Source organism: Sinocyclocheilus grahami, unplaced genomic scaffold, assembly GCF_001515645.1.
Source record: "Sinocyclocheilus grahami isolate Dianchi unplaced genomic scaffold, SAMN03320097.WGS_v1.1 scaffold152.1, whole genome shotgun sequence".
Lineage (NCBI taxonomy): Eukaryota > Metazoa > Chordata > Actinopteri > Cypriniformes > Cyprinidae > Sinocyclocheilus > Sinocyclocheilus grahami.
This window is the reverse complement of record NW_015505331.1, coordinates 1,279,757-1,305,364: the sequence shown is the minus strand read 5'-3', so window position 1 is coordinate 1,305,364 and position 25,608 is coordinate 1,279,757. Positions and strand designations below refer to the sequence as shown.

Below are 25,608 nucleotides of genomic sequence, written 5' to 3'. Positions count from 1 at the left end.
AAATCTTAACCAATGATTCCTAATTGCATCTACTTCCGGAAGGCCAAATAAAGTGTTTTTGCTTTCACACTGAAACACAGCGTCTCCCTGACATGGCTGCATCAAGAGAAAGGAAAACTTGAAATCTCATCATATGACCCCTTTAAAATTCTCCATCCCACACACACACACACACCCTTACGCAGGCATACACACCCACCTCACCTGCTTTCATCACTAACACCTGGTCTCTAATGAGCTTGTGATGCTGAGGGCAGCAGTCTTCGCTGATAGAGATAAATGTAGTCTTATTTTTCAATTTCTTTTGTCCTATTCATCTACAGATGTGTGCTCTTTTCTCCTCTCTAATATACTCAGATTTTAATTAGGTTAAATAAAGTCTCTGTTTAGTTTGAAGCCAGTTGGACTCTAAACCCATTAATAGTGCTCTAAACCCTTCAGATGTTCAGTCAACACAGCAAAGTATTGTCTTTGTAAATGGACTGGATTTGGATGTGGTCTTGTTTTAGATCAGCTAATGCATCTAGACTCTCAAAGCTGATTGTAGTTCAGTATTAGGAGTATGAGTGAAGAGGAATAACATAATCATCACTTTCCATAATCATCTGTTTCATACTGAATTTGTCTTGCAATGCAGATAGTGGCGCTTGACTCTTTAAATATGAAACTGTAACCACCGTGAGGGAAATTAAAAAAATTATAAAATAAATTTTTAATAAAAAATATAAAATAAAATTAAAATGTTTTTTTTATAAATGTCAATGTGTTAATAAAAAATAATTTTAAACATACTTTTAAATGTATTATTTAATATTTATTTAAATTCATTTAAAATGTTCTTTACAAAGTAAATTTTCTTTAAAAACTGAATAATATAATTATTCAAGAAACTCCAACACTTTTATTTGCAACATGGCAAATTCTTGTTTTTGGACACTTTTTAGGACTAGGTTTAGTAGATTTTCTGCCTTTCTTATTTAAAGGGTTAGTTCACCAAAAAATGAAAATTAGGCTGCGTTTTACTCACCCCGAGGCATCTTAGGTGTATATGACTTTCTTCTTTCAGACGAATCCAGTCTGAGTTATATTAAAAATTGTCTCATACAGCTCCGGGGGGTGAACAAAGGCCTTCTGTAGCGAATCGATGCATTTTTGTAAGAAAAATATCTTGTGAAAGCCGGCCTCATACGTCATTCCCCCAGAACTGCTTCTGTTTACAACAGTGAGCGCAAGCTAGATTCAAGTGATTATTACGTTTTGAAAATGGATATTTTTCTTACAAAAATGCATCGATTTGCTACAGAAGGCCTTTGTTCACCCCCCGGAGCCGTGTGAGACACTTTTTTTTTTATGGATGGGCGATTTTTAATTAAGTTATTTTGGACTGAAGTGAGTGGCATTAAACAGCTTGAAAGATCAAAGACAATTTTTAATATAACTCCGACTGGATTCGTCTGAAAGAAGAAAGTCATATACACCTAGGATGCCTCAGGGGTGAATAAAACGCAGCCTAATTTTTGGGTGAACTAAGCCTTTAATTTTCCTGTTATTTTAGTAGGCAATAAATCACTGCTCTAGAGCATGAACTTTCTGTGCCATCCTGTGACCGTGTGCCTAGGTTTATTTTTATTTTGAGAGGAGAATTAAGGGCTGACCTTGGGCCATTAATAATTTCGGGGCTAAGCAAGGAACAATATTCCTGTCAGTTATAGTGGCCCGCTGCATACCCATAATTCTCCAGGCACACTCCTGAAAGATCAGTAATGTCATCGTCCTAATGCCCTTAACCTGAGACTGAAGTGAATGATCTCTGTATGACGACTCTCTTTCTGTCCTTTCTGGACAGTTTGTCAAAATAATGCACCCACACATAACTTTACACATTCCCACACACTGCATCATAACTCAGGCCTCAGACACACACACACAAACTCTAGGCACTTCCTTCCACAAACTTCTCTAATTGTATATAAGCTGATAAACAGGAAAACCTCCCAGGATAAATACTCCTACACTTCATGCTGTTCCTGAAAGCAAAAAGAGAATCCACTGCCTTTTTTCAGTGCTGGGGATCCTCTTTCCCCTTTGTGATATTTTAGTATAATGAAATTGCCGATAACCTTGTCCAGCTTTTTCCCAAGCATCTTAACAGGAAGTGACCTCGTAATGGTGTTAAGAGCACTCAACCTTTGAACTATGTACCATACACACACACACACACACACATTCACATGCACCTCTTTTGACCTCTCAGAGCTGAGAGAGTTAGATTTTATCACATGCTCTGATGTCACCACCCTCTCTGCTCCTTAAAGACTAAGAAGGAACTTGGATATTTAAAAACCTGCTGATAAAATCAATGGCTACTCCCACCTGTATACATCCATACACACCCAGGGGTGAGAGGTCAATCTCACATACATTTGCAGGTTGACGTGGCTCTTGGCACTCTTAAGGGGAAGTATATTAATAGTGCAAGAAGGGATATTACAAACCTGGGGGTGGTTGAACTCTCACTCAGCTCAGTATTCTTAAGTTGAATGTGAATGTGATATATTCAGCTCAAATATTGCAATTTAAATATAGATTTAGGATTTTAGGATGGAAGAGAGCAGTGTGGACAATGTTCAAAATGTCTCTTTTTGTGTTCCACAGAAAGACTCATCTAGTGCCATTGCTGGGAGATGAAAGGCTGTTAGCATTTGTGTGTGGTTCGACCTTGTCCAGCTTTTTCCCAAGCATCTTAACAGGAAGTGACCTCGTAATGGTGTTAAGAGCACTCAACCTTTGAACTATGTACCATACACACACACACACACATTCACATGCACCTCTTTTGACCTCTCAGAGCTGAGAGAGTTAGATTTTATCACATGCTCTGATGTCACCACCCTCTCTGCTCCTTAAAGACTAAGAAGGAACTTGGATATTTAAAAACCTGCTGATAAAATCAATGGCTACTCCCACCTGTATACATCCATACACACCCAGGGGTGAGAGGTCAATCTCACATACATTTGCAGGTTGACGTGGCTCTTGGCACTCTTAAGGGGAAGTATATTAATAGTGCAAGAAGGGATATTACAAACCTGGGGGTGGTTGAACTCTCACTCAGCTCAGTATTCTTAAGTTGAATGTGAATGTGATATATTCAGCTCAAATATTGCAATTTAAATATAGATTTAGGATTGCGTTAAAGGGATAGTTCACACAAAAATGAAAATTCTCTTATCTTCTCATCCCTGCGTCGAATCCATGCACAAAAGAAGATATTTTGTGGAATATCAGGCTGTTCTTTCCCATAAAGCAACAATAAACAGCAAGTTCTAAAAATGACCTAAAAGCACCATAAAGTAATTTAAAACTGCTGCTTTTTTGTTCTTTGTAGACAAAAGTTTGACAGCCCGTATATGCATTTGTTGTATGGAAGAGAGCAGTGTGGACAATGTTCAAAATGTCTCTTTTTGTGTTCCACAGAAAGACTCATCTAGTGCCATTGCTGGGAGATGAAAGGCTGTTAGCATTTGTGTGTGGTTCGCTTAGCTTTTTGTGTAGAGTTGCTTTTGGAAAAAGACTTTAGAGAGGTGGAAAGGTCTATATTTTAAAATCACAGGGACATTTGGAACAAAACATAACCATCGGTAAGAGCAATGTATTATGGGAAATTTCCTTTCTGTCTCCTCCGCACACACACAAAGTAAATCGAAGGAGGTTCCTGAAGGGAACATTTATCCCAGGTTTCACGGTTTAACTGCAAAACCGTTACCATCCCCTTCTCTCTTCTGGTGAGGTCTGTTGAACACAAAACATTGCGTCTTTCTCTTTGAATTCTGTTTTGATTTACCCACCAGGGTAGCTAGAAAAAAAAAACATTTTCTTTTTCCATTGCGGTATCTTTCTTACATATTGACTTATCCATGTGAACCCATTACATTTTCACTCGGAGACTCCAAGTCCAGGATTCCTGTACCAGGTCTGAGAGCAAGGCAGGTGCCACTTCATTGGTTCTGGTTCTGCTGCTGCTGTGGTTTAGCTACGTCAGAGCGGTTGAGCAGACTTCCTGTCCCTAGTCAGTAATGAAGCTCTGAACTGAGTCAGTTGTTTATGTCTGGAGCACCTGAGCTAGCCACAAACTGCCTAATATAAGATACGTTTGCTGAAGTAATCTGAAACAGGTCAGTCCATGGAGTATTAAAACTTCTCACTACCTTAAAAAAGACATAGAGGAAGAGAAAGAGAGAGAGGAGTTGGGGAAAAGTGAATTCAAGTCCATTTAAACAGTACAAGGAAACCATTGTTTTTAAATGTATAATGATTTTGCACAATAAAGTAGAGTGCTGCACAGATGACATATTTAGGCCAAAACCCAGAAATCAGTTATTATTTTTTAAAGATGCGTTTCTCATATGAAAAGTGATTCCTGGATCCTCCATGCACATTTGTATCCTGTCCAGCCCACCCCTGTGGACCCTTCCCCTCGTGCCAGGGTTCTGTGTGGGCTTACCTGTCAGGGAGGCCCCTCTGTGCCTTTCCTGTCTCTGCAGATATGAAGCAGCATTATTAGTGCTTTTCAGAGCGTAACTATCCCAATACAGGGCAAAAGCCAGGAATTAAATATATACTGCTGCTTGGTTTCAAATTCGATCCCGAGCACAGAGATTCTGAAAAAATGTTTGGCTTCTAACAAAGTGCGCATAGTTTGTTGTTGGTCAGTTGTATATTGGGATATTGCATGATTATTCATGATGATTTTCATACCTAAAGTGGCCTCAAAGTACAATATTAGCATTTCATTGAATAAAAAAACAATATCAAACCAACAAAATATCATGTTGTATCTGCAAAAAATTATGCTAAACTTAATTTCTTTTTTCTACCCATTTTTCTACCCAAGTTCACACAATCCTAGCAAAGTAACCACAAGTGTTTTTCATCAGATTAACTGTGGACACGTTCCATTAACGTTAACCAGTACATATCCAAATATGTTTTTATTTGAATTTTGAAAAGCATATGTATTGAATTACTGTATGATTAGAAACCTAACAAAATAAGTAAAAGTATAGTAGCGTTAAAAAATGTGGGGGTGTATAGATTTTTTTCACGTTTCTCATATGCTCACTAAGGCTGCATTTTTGTCATATGCTTTTTTTTCATATGCCAAAAATTTGAACAGTATTCATACATTTACAAGTGTGATTTCACTGTTCAAAAAACGTTTTTGGAGACACTGTTTATTGTATGACAATACCATGTTTTTTGTTTGTTTTTTATTTGAGGTCTTGTCTTCATTTTTTCAATTTAATCTCTGTATGTAGGATCATCAAGTAACCTGGTTGCCCAGGAGGCTGTAAGAAAACAGGCTACACTTCTGAAAGCTGCTTCTAAAACAGGAGAACATATCTCAAGTAAGAACCAAACCTCTAATCTCCATTATCAACTCAAAATATGTTCCACTTGACTTCAGCAATGAAAAAGCCCAATTAAGACCAAAGCATTCATAAAACACCTTTAAAGGAACTTGTCCATCTGGAACTGTTATAAATTGTACCTAAGGCCCTTTGTTGCAAGACTTAATGATGAAACCGGCTTGTAACAGTAAACAGCCCACTTGTGTTGGCTATTTTGAGTTTGCATGCACAGTTCTTTTAAACTGCATATTTTCGGACTGATTCCTGATTAGTTTTTCAGCATGCACATTTTGTTTATTCTTCATCAAAAATTGATAAGTGCTAAAGTGCTAAAAAAAAATCATACTGCAGAAAACAATACCACTATATTTAAAAATAACTTGCTTTGGAAAGAACACTGTGAAAGCTGTTATTGATCTAATTGATTATGACATGTCTTTGTCCCCCACCTCTCTTTCTATTGTCCCTCTCTCTCAGACTGTCTGAATTGCAGTCGTATCACAGCCCTCACAGATCGTGTTAGCTCTCTGGAGGCCAAGGTAAAGTCGCATCTTTCACGTTGAGCTTCTTTCAGGGGAAATTCGCTAAGCATGAATTGCATCCATTGGTAGCTTTATTTATTTCTACCTCAGTGTATTATGATGCTCTGTCCTCATCACTCCAGTGCTCCTTTATCACTGAAACAATCCCCATTGAACACAGTTTAATCAATCACCCTTTGTGCCCTCTCTCTCTCTCTGTCTTCCTGTTGCTCTTTCTTCCAGGTGCAGCTTCTTACCGCCCCTGCCTCCACCTTTCATCGACAGTCGCAGTTAAAAAATGAACCTGACTCCTCCTTCCTGATGGGGGCACCACCTGCCAAAGGTTCTCCTGGGGCCCAGGGTCCAGCAGGTATGTTTATCACTTTGTGTTACAGAATAAAGTGCAGTTTTATTAGGGGTGTTTGCTTTAGGACTACATGTGAAGCACACAGTCCTGTTCCATTGATTTTAATGGAGCAAAGATTGATGTTCATTGGACAGAAGGCCACTGTTCCTGTAGTTCCGTGCCAAAGTCAAAGGTTCAAAGCCATGCATTTGACCATGGCTAAAATCACATAATTTTGAAGTATATTCTTAATGGCAGTTTAGCACTGGATCCACTTACATCCAGTTACGGAGAAAACTTTTTTAGCCAATAAGCATGTGGAGAAAATCCCATTCCCTATAACAATAGTGATAATCACAGAACCCACCCACATTTTCATTTATCTCCCAGTACAGTTGTTTGGGATTTCACTGGGGAGAGATTAGAGTAGATGTGCGTGTGTGTGTTGGACGATGTGAGCAATGATGGTCGTGGGTGTTTTTGGGTGATTGCCATGGTGCATGTGGCTTTGAATTGCACCAATTCATTGCCAGTTACCATAGAGATGTAGAACTGAGACATTAAAGAGGCTTGTGAGGATTTGAAGGGGCTAATTGTATAGGAAAAACTGTAGGACTGCACTTGACACTGTGTCACAGATGTCATTTCCACCAGCCAAACTGTGACCGCAGACTTTTTAAGCAGCCTTTGTTCTGGACATATTTTTTAAAACAAACTGAAGATAAGGACTCCCAAACAGGATAAGCTCCTTCATAAAATATAAATCATCTATACTTCAAAGTCACATGATCCTTCAGAAATTAGTCTAAGATGCTGATTTGCTGCTCAAGAAACAGTTCACTCTTAAGAAAAATGGTTCTAAACAGTACCAGAAAAGGGTTCTTCGGCTTGTAACAATAGCAGAACCCTTTTTAGTGCTAAATATGACCTTTTTTATAGGGTTCCATATAGAACCATGCTTTGAAAATGACCTTATTGGTTTTATAAATAACCTTTTTAATGATAGTTTTTCATTAATATTACTATGTTAATGTAATTAATATTAGTATTATTAATATATTATGTATTAATATTGTTTTTACCCCTCTATCTGACTGGTCTTATAATATCTTGAAGTGTCTATTAGGGTTTTACATAAAATCAACAACGTATCAATTAGGTACTTTTTTAATGACGTGAAATTGTAGCAAAAATGACAGTGTTCTAACAACAGTTAATAGCAGAATACATTAATGAATGACAATGGACATTGAACATAAATAAATGCTTAAAGAAATAAAACAAAATGGAACATAAAATAGTGTATTGAAGACCAAGCTCCAGTGAAATATCTTCACAATCCTCTATGATGCCTTTAAGTTAATCATTATGTGTATTTTGGTGTGATTGAGTGGCTGTTTCTCTCTGCGGATGATGAAGTTGTAGGATGTGACAGCATCTGAAATACATAATTGAGTTTAGACTTACAATGTGTCTCCTTTCATTTGTTTATGTGAAAACAATTGTTTATGAAGGCCAAAAGTAGCATGTGAGCACGTCACAATGTTAAAAGGAAAAAGTAATATAAAGTCAAGGGATAGCTGGGTATGTTTATGCATAAACCCTAGTAATAAAAAATATCTAACAAAATGGACCAAAAAATCAAGGTAACACTTTATTTCGATAGTCCACTTTAGACGTTCTATTAACAGTAAGTAACTTTGCAACTGCATGTCAACTAGCAGTTAGTAGAGTATTAGTAGACTGTCTGTTTAATATCTTCTAACACTTTCTTTGTCAACTTATTCTACTAGCCCTAAACCTACCCTAACAGTCTACTCTGAGAGTTAGTAGACATGTAGTTGCAAATGAATGAGAATTAGTTGGCATGTAGTTACAAAGTTACTTATAGTTAATAGAATGTCTAAAGTGGACTATTGAAATAAAGGGTAACCAAATTCAATATCTTTGTTACTTAGTGAAGAAAAGGAGAGTATCCTTACCTGAATAGAGCTGGTCACACTTGCATGTTCTCTTAAACTAAAAAGAGAAAAGTCATAGGAAACCAATTAGCATTTGAAAGTTATAATTTATAGACATTTTAAGAAAGAAATTATTTACCTGTTGAGAGTGTGTTGACAGTCTGTGTATTTGGATGGCTGGGCTCCAGAAAATCGGTAATGAGGCATCTTAGAGTGTAGCCTCGGTTAGGGTTTTACAGTAAAACGACAATAACAACAACAGCAACATGGTGTGTGAATTATGTTTTTATTGACATGCAAAATGATCAGTGCTCTTAACAACAGTTATTAGCTGAATACATTAATGAATGACAATTGACATTGAACATGAATAAATACATAAAGAAGTAAAACACAAAATAAGAACAAAAAATAGATACAGTGAAACAATCACAATCCAATCAATATGATGCCTTAAAGTCCATCATTTTGGTGTGATTAAGTGGCGATTTTTCTCTGCAGATGAGGTTGTGGGATGTGATATATCTGAAATGCACAATTGAGTTTAGAGTTACAGTGTGTCCATGTGTTTGTGTAAAAACAATTATGCTTATGAAGGCCAAAAGCAAAAATGGACAGTATGTGAGCCCTTCACAATCTTAAAAGAAAAAAGTGATATAAAGTCATGGGATAGTTTTAATATTTATTGTGACTGGGTATGTTTATATAAACCCAAGTAATAATTAAAAATGTCTAACAATATGAATTATACATTTCTTTATAATGAAACTTTTACTTACTTAGTGGAGAAGAGGAGAGACGTTTCCACAGCTTAGCAGAGCTGCACACACTTACTGTATATGTGACCAAAAACTAAACAAAAATAATAAAAGAGATAAGAACATGTTTGTTTGGAAGCCTACATTTGAAATGTATTTACATTTTAAGAATGAAATAATTTACCTGTTGAGGGTGTGTTGACAGTCTGTGTAGTTGGATCACTGAACTCCAGAAAAGTTTTTGGAAATCATGTTTTTTTTTCATGATTCTTTGATGAATAGAAAAATGAAAAGAACAGCATTTATTTGAAATGGAAATCTTATTTATTTTGAAACAGTCTTTACTGACACTTTTGAGCAATTGAATGTGTCCTTGTTTGAATGAAGCGTGATATTATGCAAAGTTAATTAACTAGCTTTTATATTGATATTGTACTGCAGCCAAAGCAAAATATTAAAATATTTTCTGGAAAATGTTGACTTTGTAGTTTTGCTATCCACACTCAGAGTAATATTAGATGTATAAACAATCTAAAGTGAAAGAATAGAAAACAAATAACAACAAAAAGTTGTAGCACATCATGGAAGTGAGTTACTTCTGTGCTCTGCTGTTGTTGTTCTAGTTTCGACCGTACTTCTCTGATTGGTGGATCTCTCTTTAGGATCATGCATAGTGTAGTTCTCCCATTTGAGGCCTCTTATTTCTCCATCTGAAGGCATCAAATCGCACATGGTGAATCATCTCTGTCAGTTTGTGTGTGTCAGTAATACATGCATCCTTCATGCAGCAAGACCATATCCACTCCTTAATTCCCCTTAACCACTCCACGGCTGTCCCTCGCTGTCACTGCTTTCATCACTTGAAGTGTGGAAGAGATTAAAAGGCGGGTCCCTAGAGATTTCAGAAATGACTTACCAGCCTGTTAAGTAAAATTCTGAAAGCCCTCATCTCACTTATTCAGTGTCCCTTCTCCCTGTGCTGACTTGGCAGAACTATTCAACAAATCAGAGCAATTCAGTTCCTTCAACACAGACCACTGAATAGATCTGCTGCCCAAAAGTTCTCCACCTCAGCGCAAAGTCGGTGCTCTATCCGTTCAAAATACCCCAGCTGTGGAGGATTGTGGTGGAAGGATGAGGCACAAATTACCCTTGAGAGGATTATTTCCATGTGCTGGTTACACAGATGGAGAACGTGGAAAGGAATCTGGTGCTTCCGTGGCAGGAATGAGCATTTATGTGAAGCTCTTAAATTGTGTGTGATGCTGTGCAGGGCTCACTATAATGCACACTTATTGTTTTAGTCTGATTGAAATAGAAAAGGTGGATGCAAATTAGACATATGCAGGGATTCGGTAATGCTGTTTATTGCGGTAATGAGCATGCACGGTATTGTTATCTAGGGCATTTCAAAATACGGAATAGGTACCTTCTAGGTACCTTATTTTATTCAAATTGATTAAAAAAATTAAAATGCACCGTAACTTTTTTTTCTATCAACATGTAAATGCATGTATGCTGCATAACAGGATGAATGAAAATGCTAATTTACTCTGACAGTAGGTGAAAAGCTAAAACAATTCAGTATTTACATGTTTTACATTTGTATTCACTATAGTGTTTATCAAACACTAAATACTTAATATTTATATTTAAACATTTGTTTATACTTGAATATTTTTTACATTTTAATCTGAACTAACACATGCCAGCCCAGAAAAAAATATCTAGATATTGGTTAAAATGATTCACATTTTGTTTTTCACAAAGAAAAGTACTTTAATCAGTTTAATCCATTTATTTTTTTAATACGTTTTTATTAAGATGGCAGCAATGAAGTTTATTTTTTCAACCTGCATTTGTAAAGTATATACTGTGATAATATATCACACGTCATGTAAATCATACATTATCAATTATCATGTTTAAAATGTCATCAATTAGTTTGATAAAATGTATATACTTTGTGTATACTGTATATAATAATATCACAACTATAAGAGGTGCTTTGTTTGTAATATTTTATCTTTTTTATCTCTTCTAATTCAATGTATACTGCAAACTTACAACTTAAAAAATATAAATATATAAACAAAATACTTTTACAGTGGCGCTGTAGATTCAGCAGCGGCACAGTGCCAGAACGGTGTGTTTTAGACAACCAGTTTTCAGTGAAAATTAAGGTATAGCAGTCGTCGGTTTCCCACTTGTTCCTGGCTCTTAGCTCATCCAGCTTGTTTTCAAGTGAGCAGACATTGGCAAGCAGGATGCTTGGCACTGAGCGTTAGTTTGATCAAGACATTAGCTGAGCATGAAGCCGTACCCCATAAACTCTCCTGCACCTCAGTCGGGAGTCCAGGGAAGCTGAATGTTAATCCGTGTTGGATTTTTCCATGTCCAGTAAGGTTTGTCTATCATAAGATATCCCAAATGAGAAAGGCAAGAAGGCTCAAATTACAGTCTCCTTTTCCTCCTTGCCTGGTTGCTGATATAGGTCTAAACTACAAAACCTTTGTGCCCCCCTTCATGTTATCCTCAAAGGGGACAGTTTTTGTAACACAACAGATTTAAAAGGATTGTTGAATTTGTGTTACTCAGTAGGGATGTAACGATTAACCGCGAGCCGGTTGAAAATCAATTCAAATATGTGACGATTCAAATCGGTTGAGATGCCAAACAAATCACGATTCAGTTAGGGGTAGGAGTTTATATGAATGTATGTCTGAGGGGAACTTACTGTCTTTCTATGGTTTTTCTTTTCCTCTTGCCTCTGTATAATGCACATCAGGGCTCCAGACTCATTCTTCCCACTGGTCGCTCTCTTGCATCTAACTTTCTCAGCTGGTCGCACGAGTACATGATTTGGTCGCAATATTTATTTATTTTTTTGCGCTACAACATGGGATTATTCAATGCATGCTGATGAACTTTTATCATAGTTTATAGTTATATGGAAACGAAAGTTGTTAACATTCAACCCATTCTTTATCATCAGTAGTATTATTTGTGATTTGAATTTTGTGAATGGGAGTTTCTCTTTTGCTGTGTTAAGCTGCGGGCTTCGGATGCTTTCACTTTCGAATTCGGGGTCTTGTTTTCACTGTTTTGCTTACATAGCTACATCTACACACCTTTCATTTTTTAAGACTAAAACAAAAGATGGATTCATTGTTATTCTTAATCAAAAAGCACAAGAACAATAAATCAGTAAGATACAATGACAAATTAGCTTACAAAACGTTTATAAACAAAAACTAATAAGATGAGGCCTGGCACAGACCACATGCTGTATTACCGTATTGGCTCGAATATAAGACGACCCTGATTATAAGACGACCCCCCTTTTTCCAGATGTACCTTTTGGAAAAAGGCTTTTTAAAAACCAAATCTTGTTTTTTCTCTGTAAAACACATTTTGTCTTCAATTATTTTCATATTGCATATTTTTCCTATTTTAATTTTTGTTTTGAAAGTAAGGTAAAAACTGGTAAAATGTTAGCCCATCAGGCTAACGTGACAGTCACAACTCATGCAGCTGTAAGGTTTTCTTTTTCTTTAGTTTTTACTAGCGACCTTTACAACACGCATTACATTACGTATTTCATGGCACACTCGTTTTATGCGTATTTGGCGCCACCTATTGTTGTGGGTGTATTATTGACATGTCAAAGTCTAGACCCTGAATATAAGACGACCGCATTTTCAGATGTATTTCCAAGAAAAAAACATTGTCTTCTATTCGGGTCAATACGGTATATACCGACTAATAAATTACAGAACGTTTAGCGAACACTGAGGAATCAAAAATATAAATAAATAAATAAATAAAAGAGAGCCTCCATAGCTTAAGGTAAACAGCAAAGATAAGGTTTTCAAAAATGAAAACAAAAAGAAAAGTCAAACTAACGGTGACAGTGCTTGCATGTTTCCCCCCCCCCACAAGAATACCAGCAAGTTCACCTTGTCTGGTTTAAGAAGCGGTCTTTTACTTGACTTTCGCTTAAAAACCATCCATCGTTTCCTCAATATGCACGTCATTTTTGCTGTAGCTGAGTAGGTATACTCTCTAAGCGTTGTTTCGTTATGCTTTCAGTTTCGTTTGCACTTTGATTTTTCTCATATGCAACAGAAATGGCAGCGCTTATGAGTTGACCAACGCGGTGGTCGCGCCAGTGCGACCGCACACAAAATTTTGTGGCACAGGCAGAAAAAATGGTCGAAATCTGGAGCCCTGCATATTAAAGTTCATAAGTGCAGCGCTGCTTTGTTTACAGCAGAAACCAAGAAAACGCTTTAAGCGCCACCTGCTGGAGAGAGTGAATCTGCGTCTCATTCAGCTCGTCCGCTGTTTCTGTTTCATGCAGATATTTTTTATGCATAGTTTCACAAAACTAAAGTCAAACCATTCTGTTTTTGCTTCAAATTTAGAAATTATACAATCATGTATGCAGCATCTTTGTTTGGATCATGATTAAAATGCAGTGGTTGCCTCTAATTTTAAATGGAAAGAGCACAGACAAAGCCTTAGTTTGTTTATATGAAGAGATTTCTTTTATTTGTGTTACTTATTTATTTGATTTGGGGCTTGTTTTAAATTCTACATTTAGTTTTGTTATTTACATTTACATTATATTTAAATTTTGTTATTTAGCAAACGCTTTTATCCAAGGCGACTAACAAATGAGGACAATAGAAGCAATCAAAACCAACAAAAGAGCAATAATATATATGCTATATTAGTATATTATTATAGTGTTATATTTCAATTTCACAAAGAAACGTACAGTATTTTGTCCAAGCAATAATAAAAGGCCACATTTAATTTATAATTTGTCTTAAATCTTTAAAAAATATTGCGAATCGAATTGAATCGTGAGTTGAGTGAATCTTTACATCCCTATTACTCAGTCACTATGCTCCTGCAGCATAAACTGTGTGGATGTGTTCATGGCCAGATGCTTGATGGGAGAGAAACATGAGGAGATTTTATTTTATCATAGAATCTTTCTGGGGGAGAATAACATGAGTGACTGTGTAAATATATCGATGTATCAGTTCATAAATTATTTCTTTAGGGAATCCTGTCTCTGCAGTGATGTCACAGTTGATGATCTCACATGATGAGTTCGGTGTTATTTAGACTGTGTCTGCCAACAGGCACTTCACCGATCCACAGATTTTTATCAGGCTGTGGGACTGTTCCAATGGCAGGCCTGGAGGATTCGTGTAGAAGACTGACTTTTTTACAGACTAGAGTAGAGAGTGCTTTAAGATCTGGAGAATCCTTATACTTCCTGTGTAACGGTAAATTTGTGTGTGTTTGTCCCAGGTCCACAGGGCGAGAGAGGCCAGAATGGCTTACCTGGTAAAGAGGGTGAGTTGTTTCATGTCTTTTCACTGTTCAGTCCTAACCAAAATACACACTCAAACACACACATACACACTTCTGCACACTCACATTAGAGGTCTGCTGCCCAACTTTGATTCATTCATTCATTCAGTTTGTAAGAACTAGAACCTTTATAAAAGCAGCAGGTTTCCCATGATCACTACATGCATAAAACAAGAAGTGGAGATTTTCTTAGAGATAATTCATCACCCCCCTCCCCCTATGTATAAGAATATACTGTGTATTGACAAAATATTACTTTAAACAGTTAAAATATTTTAAAAATCGTATTTTGTGTTCCGCAAAAGAAAGAAAGTCATACAGGTTTGAAACGACATGAGAGTGAATAAATCATGACATAATTTACATTTTTTGGTGAACTATCCCTTTAAATAGGTCTTCATCATTTTCTGTTTTATCTTCATTGTAAGTGCTATTTTATGAAGCATTTTATGCCTTTGTTAGTGGAATGTAATAATTGCGTAACCAGGTGTAAAATATAGTAATTTTCACAATTTGGGCCCACTCACTCTGAAAGGGAAAAAGAAGAGCACTAATTCACACATTACATTATGTTCTCTGTGTCTGTAGGTAATCCAGGGTCTCGAGGTCTGCCAGGATCCAAAGGTGATGCGGGCAACAGAGGTCCAACTGGGACTCCAGGGTCTAAAGGAACAGCTGGTCTTCCAGGTACTTTAAACCAGAGGTGGGGGACTCGAGTCACATGACTTGACTCGAGTCGCGAATTTAAGGACTTGTGACATGCTTGACTAAATAAAGAAAATGGCTTGACTTGGACTTGAGATCCAGTGACTTAACTTGACCTTCATGACTCGGCAGGACTTGACTTTATAACAACTCTAATTATTATTATAAATCATTGCGACATAATTTGGTAAACAAAACGCAAGCCACTGAACCAGCAGCAGAAGTGATCAGAGTCTGCGCAGTTCATGACACTGCACAAGCACAGGAACACAGCACGCCAAATACAGGGAGCAAGAGAATCTCCCTGGGTGTTTGGATAAACACTTCGAAACTGTCAGCACTTCAAAAAGGAAAGGTATGTAAGCTTGTTCATTAGTTGAAAACAGCATTGGTCTTAAAATTCAGCTTACGTCTGTCATTAAATTAAAGTGATTATAAATGATTAATCTCGTGTTTGTAATTAACGACGTCAAACATTAAATTCGCTGGCATTTGCCTCTCAAAACAGTGCTTTAGTGTCAAGCATCCCTCTTTGTAAATCAATATATGGAATTGTACCACGGAAACCACAGTTTTTTAAAATCGATTAGTGATGTTTCTCTTGCACCCAAAATCCAAGATATGTTGTCAAAATGGCCCTAGTATGAGTTTTTATATTTATAACATACGATATTTAGTAATATTTTCAGCGCGAGTTCCGTTCAGCCCACAGCTAAAGAGTTACGTGCCTCTCTAAGCAACATACTGAGTACTGAACGAATCATTGAGTGATTCAGTGGCCCATTCTTGCTTGTTCATGAACGAATCAACTGTTTTGAATGAATCAGTTCAATGAATGCTTCTGTGATAAAGCAGTGATTTGCCATCACTTACTGGCGGCATGAATGTGATAGAGTAGGCCTATCATTTCATATTTCGATATTAAATGTTTTTAATTAATATTTTAAATTCCAACAGAACAGAAAACAAAAATGAAGCAAAACAAATAACTTAGGCAGACCTTAAATGCACAGCTGTCAATTGAGTTCTTATTAAGATAAAATCAAAGAAATCGATAAGTTACAAGGGAAGATACATAAACATTAACAACAATAGGCTTCTTGTTTTGAGTCATTGTAGTTGTAGTCATCTTGTAGTTTTCAAGAACAATGTAGGCAATCATGCAAAGTGAAAGAAACAGTCCAAATAGGGTGTCTATATCTGATAAAAATTGTATTCAGCATATTATTTTAAATTGAATAGCATGTTGTGTTACACACTGAAATACTTTAGCGTGCTCCCAGACTGAATCCCAGTCGTCGCTGGACATATTTAGTGCAAAATCATTTTCAAACATCTGTTAAATATAAATATTATCTGTCTCCTAGGATGGTCAAACTCAATATAACAAATATGAGATAAATATTTTTATCTTGTATTTTTATCAATATTTTCTCAATTACGGACTTATCAGTATATAAAGTAGTATATAAAGTAGTATTTTGCCATTATTATTATTTAAAGCTGCAGTCCATAACTTTTTTTGGTTAAAAATGATCCGAAATCAATATTTGAGCAAGTACATGTCCAACCAGTGTTCAAAACTATCGCCTTACTTTAGCCCGATTCACAACGGTTAGCTTATAATAATGTTTTCTAATTTGAGTGGTACGTGTAGGTTTTCGTGGGAAATTCAAGTATGGCATTGCATCATTACGTCACGTCTGTGAACATGAAGTTGTCCCGGCTAGTTGGCTATATCGCATGTGAGGATCCTACAGGTGGCGGATCGTTTATAGCAGGGCTGTCCAAACTTGCTCCTGGAGGGCCGGTGTCCTGCAGAGTTTAGCTCCAACTTGCTTCAACACACCTGACTGGAAGTTTCTATACCTAGTAAGAGCTTGATTAGCTGGTTCAGGCGTGTTTAATTAGGGTTGGAGCTAAACTCTGCAGGACATCGGCCCTCCAGGACCGAGTTTGGACAGCCCTGGTTTATAGCCTTTTCTCACAGCAGCTAGAATAATTAATTTGATCATTTTGATGGCGGATTGTAATCCAGAAAGGATTATGTGTTAAATTGTATTCCAGTTTCAGATGTGCATCTGATTACAGATAGCCTGGGATTACACAAGATCTGCATTTTAAAGACAACCAGTTCGAAGGGAGCATAATTTGCTTTTTGGGTTAAAAGAATTTCTTAATATGAAATTCGAATGGTATGACAGTTAGAGATTAGACTGTACAGAAACTGAAATCACATGCTGATACACACTATACACAGTCACACAATGCTGATGTTGTTAACATTAAGAATTTGAGAATAAAGTTTAACAATAATAATAATAAGCATGGTTTGATGTGAAATGAGCTAATTTGGATTAAATCACCATTGGTAGCGCAATTTATTGTAATGCTTTTTTCCTCAGTAGGTCAGAACAAATGTGGCAGACTGATTTTATTGTTCAGATGATAATATCCGGTGAAAACTCTTATTTGGGTCATATATTCCAAGATGTTGGCTAGAATCTGTGACTGCGAAGTACAGTAAATATCCACTGGTGCGGTGGCTGACAGCCACACATTCACCTCAAAACATTAGATTCATCCGCACTGGAGCCATGCCGGAGCATAACCCACGCAAGGAAGATAGTTCCGCACACAGCTGCAATTGCAGGTTTTCAAACCGAGATACCGACAAAGAGGCAAAACTTATGAACTGCAGCTTTAAAATGTATAATTAAGAAAGTTACTTTCTGAGTAAAAATTAATAAGGTCATGTGGCAAAAATATATTCGTTCCTGTTTGATACTGTGACTTGACCCTTAGCAGGACTCGACTTGGCTTGCTTGAGGTGAGCCACTGATTTGACTTGCTTGATTTATTTGTACTGTGACTTGAGACTTGATGGTAGGGACGTGAGACTTGAACATGTGTGACTTGCCCCACCTCTGCTTTAAACAAATCAAGCCCACAACACCATCACAAGTTGAGGTCTAAATCACTCTGTGACTTAAGACAAACGTCGTGGCAGAGTAACTAGGTCTTCTTAACACATCTCATTTTGCTGTCTAATGCGTCGAACACTTAAAGGAATAATTCTCCCAAAAATGGGGAATATGCTAAAAATTCCCTCACCCTCAGGCCAGCCAAGCTGTAGATGAGTTTCCTCATTGGAAAATATTTAGAGAAATTTAGCATTACATCACTTGCTCACCAGTGGGCCCTCTGCAGTGAATGGGTGCCATCAGAATGAGAGTCCAAACGACTAATAAAAACATCACAATGATGCACAACTAATCCACTTGACTTTAGTCCATCAATTAAAGTCCTGTGAAGTGAAAAGCTGCATGTTTGTAAGAAACAAATCCAATAAGACATTTAACTTCAAACCAAAACATGAGTCCTCAATCCATTATATTGCTTTATCCAGTAAAAAAAAAAAAGTCAGTGACTCAGAAAAGAAATTGTAAGGGTTTGGGTAGAGGGATGAGGCAAAGACTCACTGATGCAGAAGATGGGCTTTTATTAATAAAACAAAACAAAAACTACCCCATGGAGGAAAAACAGGCTGGCAAGGTATGATCAGGACAAGGCTGACAGGACACAACAGGATACATGCGATGACAAACTGGAACAGGATTGCAAACACAAGGAAAATAAATAGGGAGCAAATGAGGAGGGTAACAAGGGAAACACAGGTGGGGCAAATTAACCAATAATCAGGTAACATGATGGGTGGGGTCAAGACAATTGACATGAGAGAGCACATGGCACACAGGAAACAAAGACAAAAGCCATGTGCTCACACAAAACAAAAACACAAGCACATGGCCAGCAAAACCTTCACAAGCCATGTGCTTGAACAAAACAAGACACGAACACACAGCTAATGAGAATACTCATAAGTCGCGTGTTAACACAAAACAAGACAGCACGCAGCCAGCGAAAACCAAGCTGCCAACCAACCCCCGACACGAAAACGAAACTCAACAAGACATGAGTGCCGGGATCCAAACACCACGCTCCAACATGAAACAAGGAAACAGGACATGCAGACGAGAGCGCACAGCTCGAGCACTCTCGAAGCCGCGCGCTCACATGAAAACATCAACATGACGGGAGTGTCAGGGATCTGTCACAAAACCATGAATAACACTAGACCGAAGTGACAGAACCCTGACAGAAATATGCACAGATAAAGCACCATTTACAAGCGAGTCCAAAACTGTTCTAAACAAATTATGTCAGTGGATTTGATGGGAGAGGTAAAACATGGGAAGAACTTTTTCACTGAAGGAAGCTTTATTGTCGATTATGGGCTGGTAATTTGGCTAGAAATTATGCTTTAAAGTTAAAATGCCTCGATGGATTTGTTATTACAAACATGCAGCTTTTCACTTCACAAGACTGGAGTCTTGTGGATTGCTTATGGATTATTGTGATGTTTTTATCAGCTGTTTGGACTATCTTTCTGACGGCACTCATTCACTTCAGAGGATCCAATGTAAGTGATGTAATGCTAAATTTCTCCAATCTGTTTTGATGAATAAACAAGCGCATCTATATATTGGATGGCCTGAAGGTGAGTACATTTTCTGCAAATTTTCATTTTTGGGTGAACTAATCATTTTTGTTTTCTTCGTATATCAGTTTATATAATTGTATCCACTAGCAAAAGAGCCCTGATTTCTTATGGAGTGCAGACCTATGACTTGCAAGAATGTGGTTTCTCACCATGCTGATTTTTCTGCTGTAAGAGACACTATATGGAGGTGTTGCCGAGTTAACATTGAGCCCCAAGTCCTCTTGCCAAAATATTTGTGCTTGGACCACACTACAAAAAATATTTTTTTGTTCACAGCATGTACTGCTGTGCTGGGGCTTGCCTAAAAGACACACACACATCAGCTAACATACGTGTCACTTACCCCAAGACTCAAAGATAGTATGGAATTTAGTTAGCATATTTAAAGCATGGCCACAGTTATGAAGGGTATTTTACCAGAGCCATGACTGACTGAAGGGGCTTTAAGTGACCTTAGGTCTTTACCCAGGCCCTATCGAGGGTCTCTTCAGCCATATGAATCCAATCTAAATTGAACATGAAATATGTATACAATACTTGCTTCTTATTTCTTCCATATGTTTGCCATTGTATTGTTTTCCTTGGATTTGCCGTTTTTTTACGCCTTCATGTCATGCACAATGAACTGTACCTGATTGCTGTATTCTCTCAAGATAGGTATGTTTACATAGACTACTCAGGGGAAAGATAGCTTGAAAGGTAGCACTTTGTGTGTGTGTGTTATGTTGAGCTTTCTCATACTTTTCTCTTTTTTTGTGCTTTCTCTTCAGGTCCGCAGGGACCACCGGGCCTCCCAGGAGAGAGGGGCCTCCCTGGGCCTCCCGGCCCTCCCGGACCACCAGCCCCTGTACCTGAACAAGATGGTATGACTACTAATCATTAAGGGGCTTAAATGATAATGTACAGTCATCCTGTCATTATCACAAAATAAAAACCAGAACCCAGGGTGATTAGGTCTTGTATGACCCTGAAGGGGTTTATTTTGCAATAATGGCTGACTGATTGTACTTTTCTACACTTACTATGCTATTGTTCAAAAGTTTGGGGGCAGTAAGTTTTTAGTTTTATTAATTTTTAAAGAAATGAATACTTTTATGCAGCAAGGATGCATTCAATTGATCAAAAGTGACAGTAAATACATTTATAAAAAATATAAAAGATGCTGTTCTTTTCATCAAAGAATCTTGAAAAAAAAAATTATGATAATTTTCACAAAAATGTTAACATTGATTTTTGTCCAAATAAATGCAGCCTTGGTGAGCATAAGAGACTTCTTAAACTCATGAAAAAATCATTCCAACCGCAAGAGTTTTAACAGTATACAGTACTCAATACTCAAACGTTTGAAGTCGGTAAGATTTTTCATTGGCTGCTTATCAAATAACAAAATAAATGGACATGAAATGCTGTGTGATAGGAGAAATGTTGGAAATAATTTCCCTGGAAAGGCAGTCAGTTATACAGTTTTGTGGTCATTATACAAAAGTATTTGACCACAGGATGCCACAATTGACCAATCAGAATCAAGTATCATGGAGAGCTATGACATTTGCCCGTATTTGCTGTTTTTGGACCCGTTTCTTTTCTCTCTCTCTCTCTTTCTCTCTCTGTCTGGCTTCAGAAACTGAAATGTTTCCTTCACTCTCCCATGTGGCTCTTCAGATTTTTCGCACCTTTAGAATTGAGTTGTGAGGGAAATTGCTGTAGTGCAGAACCAGATGGATGCATGTGGACAGACAGACAGACAGACACACACACACACACATTTTATTCTTTTATTTGGGTCCACAAGGCAAGCAACAAAAATGGAATCCAAATGCCTTGGGAAGTCAGTTTGCAAGATGACAGGTACATATGGCTAACATACATTCACAAGTCCTTATATTTATAACATTCAGCACTCAAGGATGGACAAAACATCTTCATTTCCATATTTGCATACTCCCTATAGTGGCTGAAACTGAACAAAATTTTGCGAGTTGTTTTTGCTTTCTTTTTTTGCAATCCACTCAACTGCAGACCTTTAATCACATGGGATAGTCGATTCAAATTCAGTCTACTTTTTAGAATAAAACTTCCTGATTGTGCAGTGGGAAGCTTCAAATGAGTCCAAAATTAATGTAAATAGAAAAAAAGGAATGGATCAAGGAATTGGTCTAACTTAGGGCCATCTTTCTCATTCCCGTTTTTTTCCTTTCCCGCCGTTGATTAAAATGGCAGGTTTCAAGAGGTAACGCAGGCTACACTCAACAGTCACATGCTGGGAAAAAGACCTGTCTGTCTGCTGCTGATGTCACTCAAACATTTCCAGATGTGCACGGCCAAAACAGCAGGGTAGAGTGGGAGAAGTGTGTGTATGTGTGCTGTCTTGAGACTTACACTCAGTTAAACTATAAGCACGAGGGATTGTTTTAGAATAGAAGCAATAATATTTTAGTGTGTGTGTGTTGTCACTCTCAGAGAGGACTGGCCGGTGTAGAGGACTGACTCTTCACCTCAGCTCAGTTTTATAACTGCTCTCTGTTGGAGGGGATACAGGTCTTCCCAGACCTCATAAAGTTTGAGAATTTTACATTTAGGGGCCTTAGAACTTTATAACTCAGTTAAGGCTGTTATTCCCGTGATTTTACCTTCAAAGTAATCAGGACAATTAAAGGGTCTACAAGAAACTTCCATAGAAAAACACTGTCTTTATTGGAGTTTCCTGTCTGGGTCTGAGCTCTGGGATGTCCTGCAGCCACCGAGACTACAGTAGCAAACTCACCTGCTGGGGGAGACAGACAGACAGACAGACAGACAGACAGACAGACAGGGAGTAATTTCAAAGGCTGAATCAGTACTCAGCCTTTTCACAGACCCACTGTGAGAACAGTTACAAAACCAATCAGAGGAGACAAGACAAAACATCTGTTAAGTCTACTGTGAGTAGACTAGCAACAGTCAACTTCAGAGTACTTTATTGGCACAATTGTGATACAGGACCTATAGTATTTCCAAAGATTCAATACACATGACAAAAGCAGTGACAAGAAAATAAAAAGAGAAAATATATTAATAATAAAAATAAGGTGCAGTAAAATATATAAGCAAATATGAATTCAATAATAAAAAAAGAGACAAGCATTTTTTGTACTGATCTATAGTATGTTTTTATTGGTCGATTTTATTAATGTATAAAATGTATGCTCAGGGTTTCGGGCAGAGGGGGGTAACAAAGGGGGAAATTACAGCCCACACAAGAGCAAGAGACAAATAAAACCATTAGGCTGTGATACAAAAGAAAACCGCTGGCTTGTAATTTTACGGCATTTTTGTGATTTAATTCACTTTTCGTGACAGAAAAAAATGCACATTAAAATGCCACAACCAATATTATAATTTATGGTGCACTAATATTTTACAACCGCTACAAATTACATCACTGTTTATTCTTGTATAAATAGTGCTGTCTACAGGCAAGTAGCCATTATGACGCTCTGCATCAGATCCTGGTCCCTCTGACTGAGATACATTAAAGAGGTCATATGATGCTGCTAAAAAGAACATTATTTTGTGTATTTGGTGTAATGAAATGTATTTGTGCGGTTTAAAGTTAAAAAACACATTATTTTCCACATACTGTACATTATTGTTTCTCCTCTATGCCCCGCCTTTTTGAAATGCGTCGACCCATTCCTAGTATGGGTCACCATACTTGGCCACTTCACTTCACTATTTTTACAAAGCTCATCGGTCTGAAAAAGCGAGGTGTGCTGTGATTGGCCAGCTATCCAGTGCGTTGTGATTGGCCAAATACCTCAAGCATGAGGCGGAATTGTTACGCCCCTCACATACTGTTGATGCCCTGTCTGGCCGGAGCGACGAGACAAAAACATTAAAACCCATTACAAACGAGGCATTTGTTGCATCCAGTGGGGACACAATTACTGATTATAATGACTTATACTGTCTTTTTGCGCTTTGCGTTGTGTTGCATTGCATCGCGCCGCGCCGCGTAAACATAAAACTCTGTCTGCATTTGTGATCGGAGAAATGACAAACAACAAGTGCTACTCTACTGCCCAAACCTTGCATTTGAATCATCAGTGGCAACGAAAAACACAGCGGCCTACCATGAGGGGAAGCCCCTGCTTAGCGTGTGCTGAGGCCGGGATAGAGTGAGCTGAGGCGGGCTGGACTCCGCTTTGTCCACGGTGAAAGTTGATATATTTCCTCAGCGACCAGCACAGATCAGCTCCAGGCATGACGAAGCGGATATCGTCCTCTTTTGGAAGACCAAACAAAGTAGTTTCGCTTTCACAACCAAGCACACAGCATCTTCAGGACATGGCTGCAGCGTCAACAAAACTACAGCGAGACTAAAAGTTACGCCTTCTTTCTTTGCGTGAACATTTGGGCGGCGTTATGCAAACCTTCCCAGATTGTGACGTAGGTATGTGGGGGCGTGTTAGAACGAGGCGTTTTAGGTAGGTGTGGTTAACTCTTAACTTTTATAAAGAATATCTCTTTGGTTTTGAGACTTTATTCTTTGCAACTTTACAGATCTTCTTTATGCACCAAGAGCTTGTGACACTCCAAAGAGAAAGGAAAAATTTAAATCGCATTATATGACCCCTGTAATTTTTATTAGGGATGCACCGAAATGAAAATTCTTGGCGGAAGCCAAATCCGAGCAAAATGAAACACTGGGCCGAAAGCCGAAGGCTGAATACCGAACACGGTTTTTCGAGTTTTTTTCCCCCCCCAGGCCGAACACTGGGCCGAAGGCCGAATACCATTGCATAAATTAAATACCCAAATTTAGCTTTTTATTGTTTTGTCTTGCTTTTCAAAGAAAAAATCAATTACAAAACAATAATTAAAAAATATTTAACACTGAACATTTTTTAACATTCTAGCAGACATTATACCAACAAAGCACAATTTAACTTAAAGGGGGCATAACACACACAGTTTCACCCAATCTCATGTTAATCTTGAGTACCTATAGAGTAGTACTCCAAAAAAGTCTTTAGTTTGATCATATTTATAAAAGATATATACAGCTTTACAATTCTCTCTGGGAAAAGCCGAGCTCCTGGAGGCGCGCGGTGGGCGGAGCTAAAGAGTGACGAGCACTTGAGCGCCGAATAACAACAAAACAGACATTTGATGCTGTTTCACTTGCCGTCTGCAGTTCTGAATCATGACCGGGATCTTTTATAGCTGGGACCGCTCCATCTTTCAGTAGGTTTAAAGTAAAAAAAACACATTATTTTCCACATACTGTACATTATTGTTTCTCCTCTATGCCCCACCTTTTTGAAACGCCTCGATTTTTACAAAGCTCATCAGTCTGACAAAGCGAGGTGTGCTGTGATTGGCCAGCTATCCAGTGCGTTGTGATTGGCCGAATACCTCAAGCGTGAGATGGAAATGTTACGCCCCTTACCATACTGTTGATGCCGTGTCCGGCCAGAGCGACGAGACAAAAACATTAAAACCCATTACAAATGAGGCATTTGTTGCATCCATGACTTATACTGTCTTTTTACGCATTGCGTTGCATTGCATCGCGCCGCGTAAACATAAAACTATGTCTGCATTTGTGATCGGAGAAATGACAAACAACAAGTGCTACTCTACTGCCCAAAACTTGCATTTGAATCATCAGTGGCAACGAAAAACACAGCGGCCTACCATGAGGGGAAGCCCCTGCTTAGCGTGTGCTGAGGCCGGGATAGAGTGAGCTGAGGCGGGCTGGACTCCGCTTTGTCCACGGTGAAAGTTGATATATTTCCTCAGCGACCAGCACAGATCAGCTCCAGGCATGGATATCGTCATATCGTCCTCTTTTGGAAGACCAAACAAAGTAGTTTCGCTTTCACAACCAAGCACACAGCATCTTCAGGGCAGCGTCAAAGCGTCAACAAAACTACAGCGAGACTAAAAGTTACGCCTTCTTTCTTTGC

General features: G+C 37.9%; 1 protein-coding gene and 1 long non-coding RNA gene across 5 annotated transcripts in view; both read left to right on the top strand.

Annotated features, from left to right (window-relative positions):
• LOC107592311 (uncharacterized) overlaps positions 1 to 539 on the top strand; it is a 23,876-nt gene extending 23,337 nt beyond the window's left edge. The window contains exon 3 of the long non-coding RNA XR_001609966.1: positions 528 to 539. This is a non-coding gene — a long non-coding RNA (uncharacterized lncRNA). The remainder of the gene's footprint in view (positions 1 to 527) is intronic.
• The window catches only part of LOC107592308 (EMI domain-containing protein 1-like), an 85,649-nt gene that overhangs the window by 49,486 nt on the left and 10,555 nt on the right, over positions 1 to 25,608 (top strand). For all 4 annotated transcript variants that reach the window (XM_016281774.1, XM_016281775.1, XM_016281777.1 and 1 more), the window contains exons 4-9: positions 5,319 to 5,408; positions 5,889 to 5,950; positions 6,176 to 6,302; positions 14,326 to 14,370; positions 14,977 to 15,075; positions 20,428 to 20,520. In XM_016281774.1, coding sequence (XP_016137260.1) covers positions 5,319 to 5,408; positions 5,889 to 5,950; positions 6,176 to 6,302; positions 14,326 to 14,370; positions 14,977 to 15,075; positions 20,428 to 20,520 — 516 coding nt within the window. The remainder of the gene's footprint in view (positions 1 to 5,318; positions 5,409 to 5,888; positions 5,951 to 6,175; positions 6,303 to 14,325; positions 14,371 to 14,976; positions 15,076 to 20,427; positions 20,521 to 25,608) is intronic.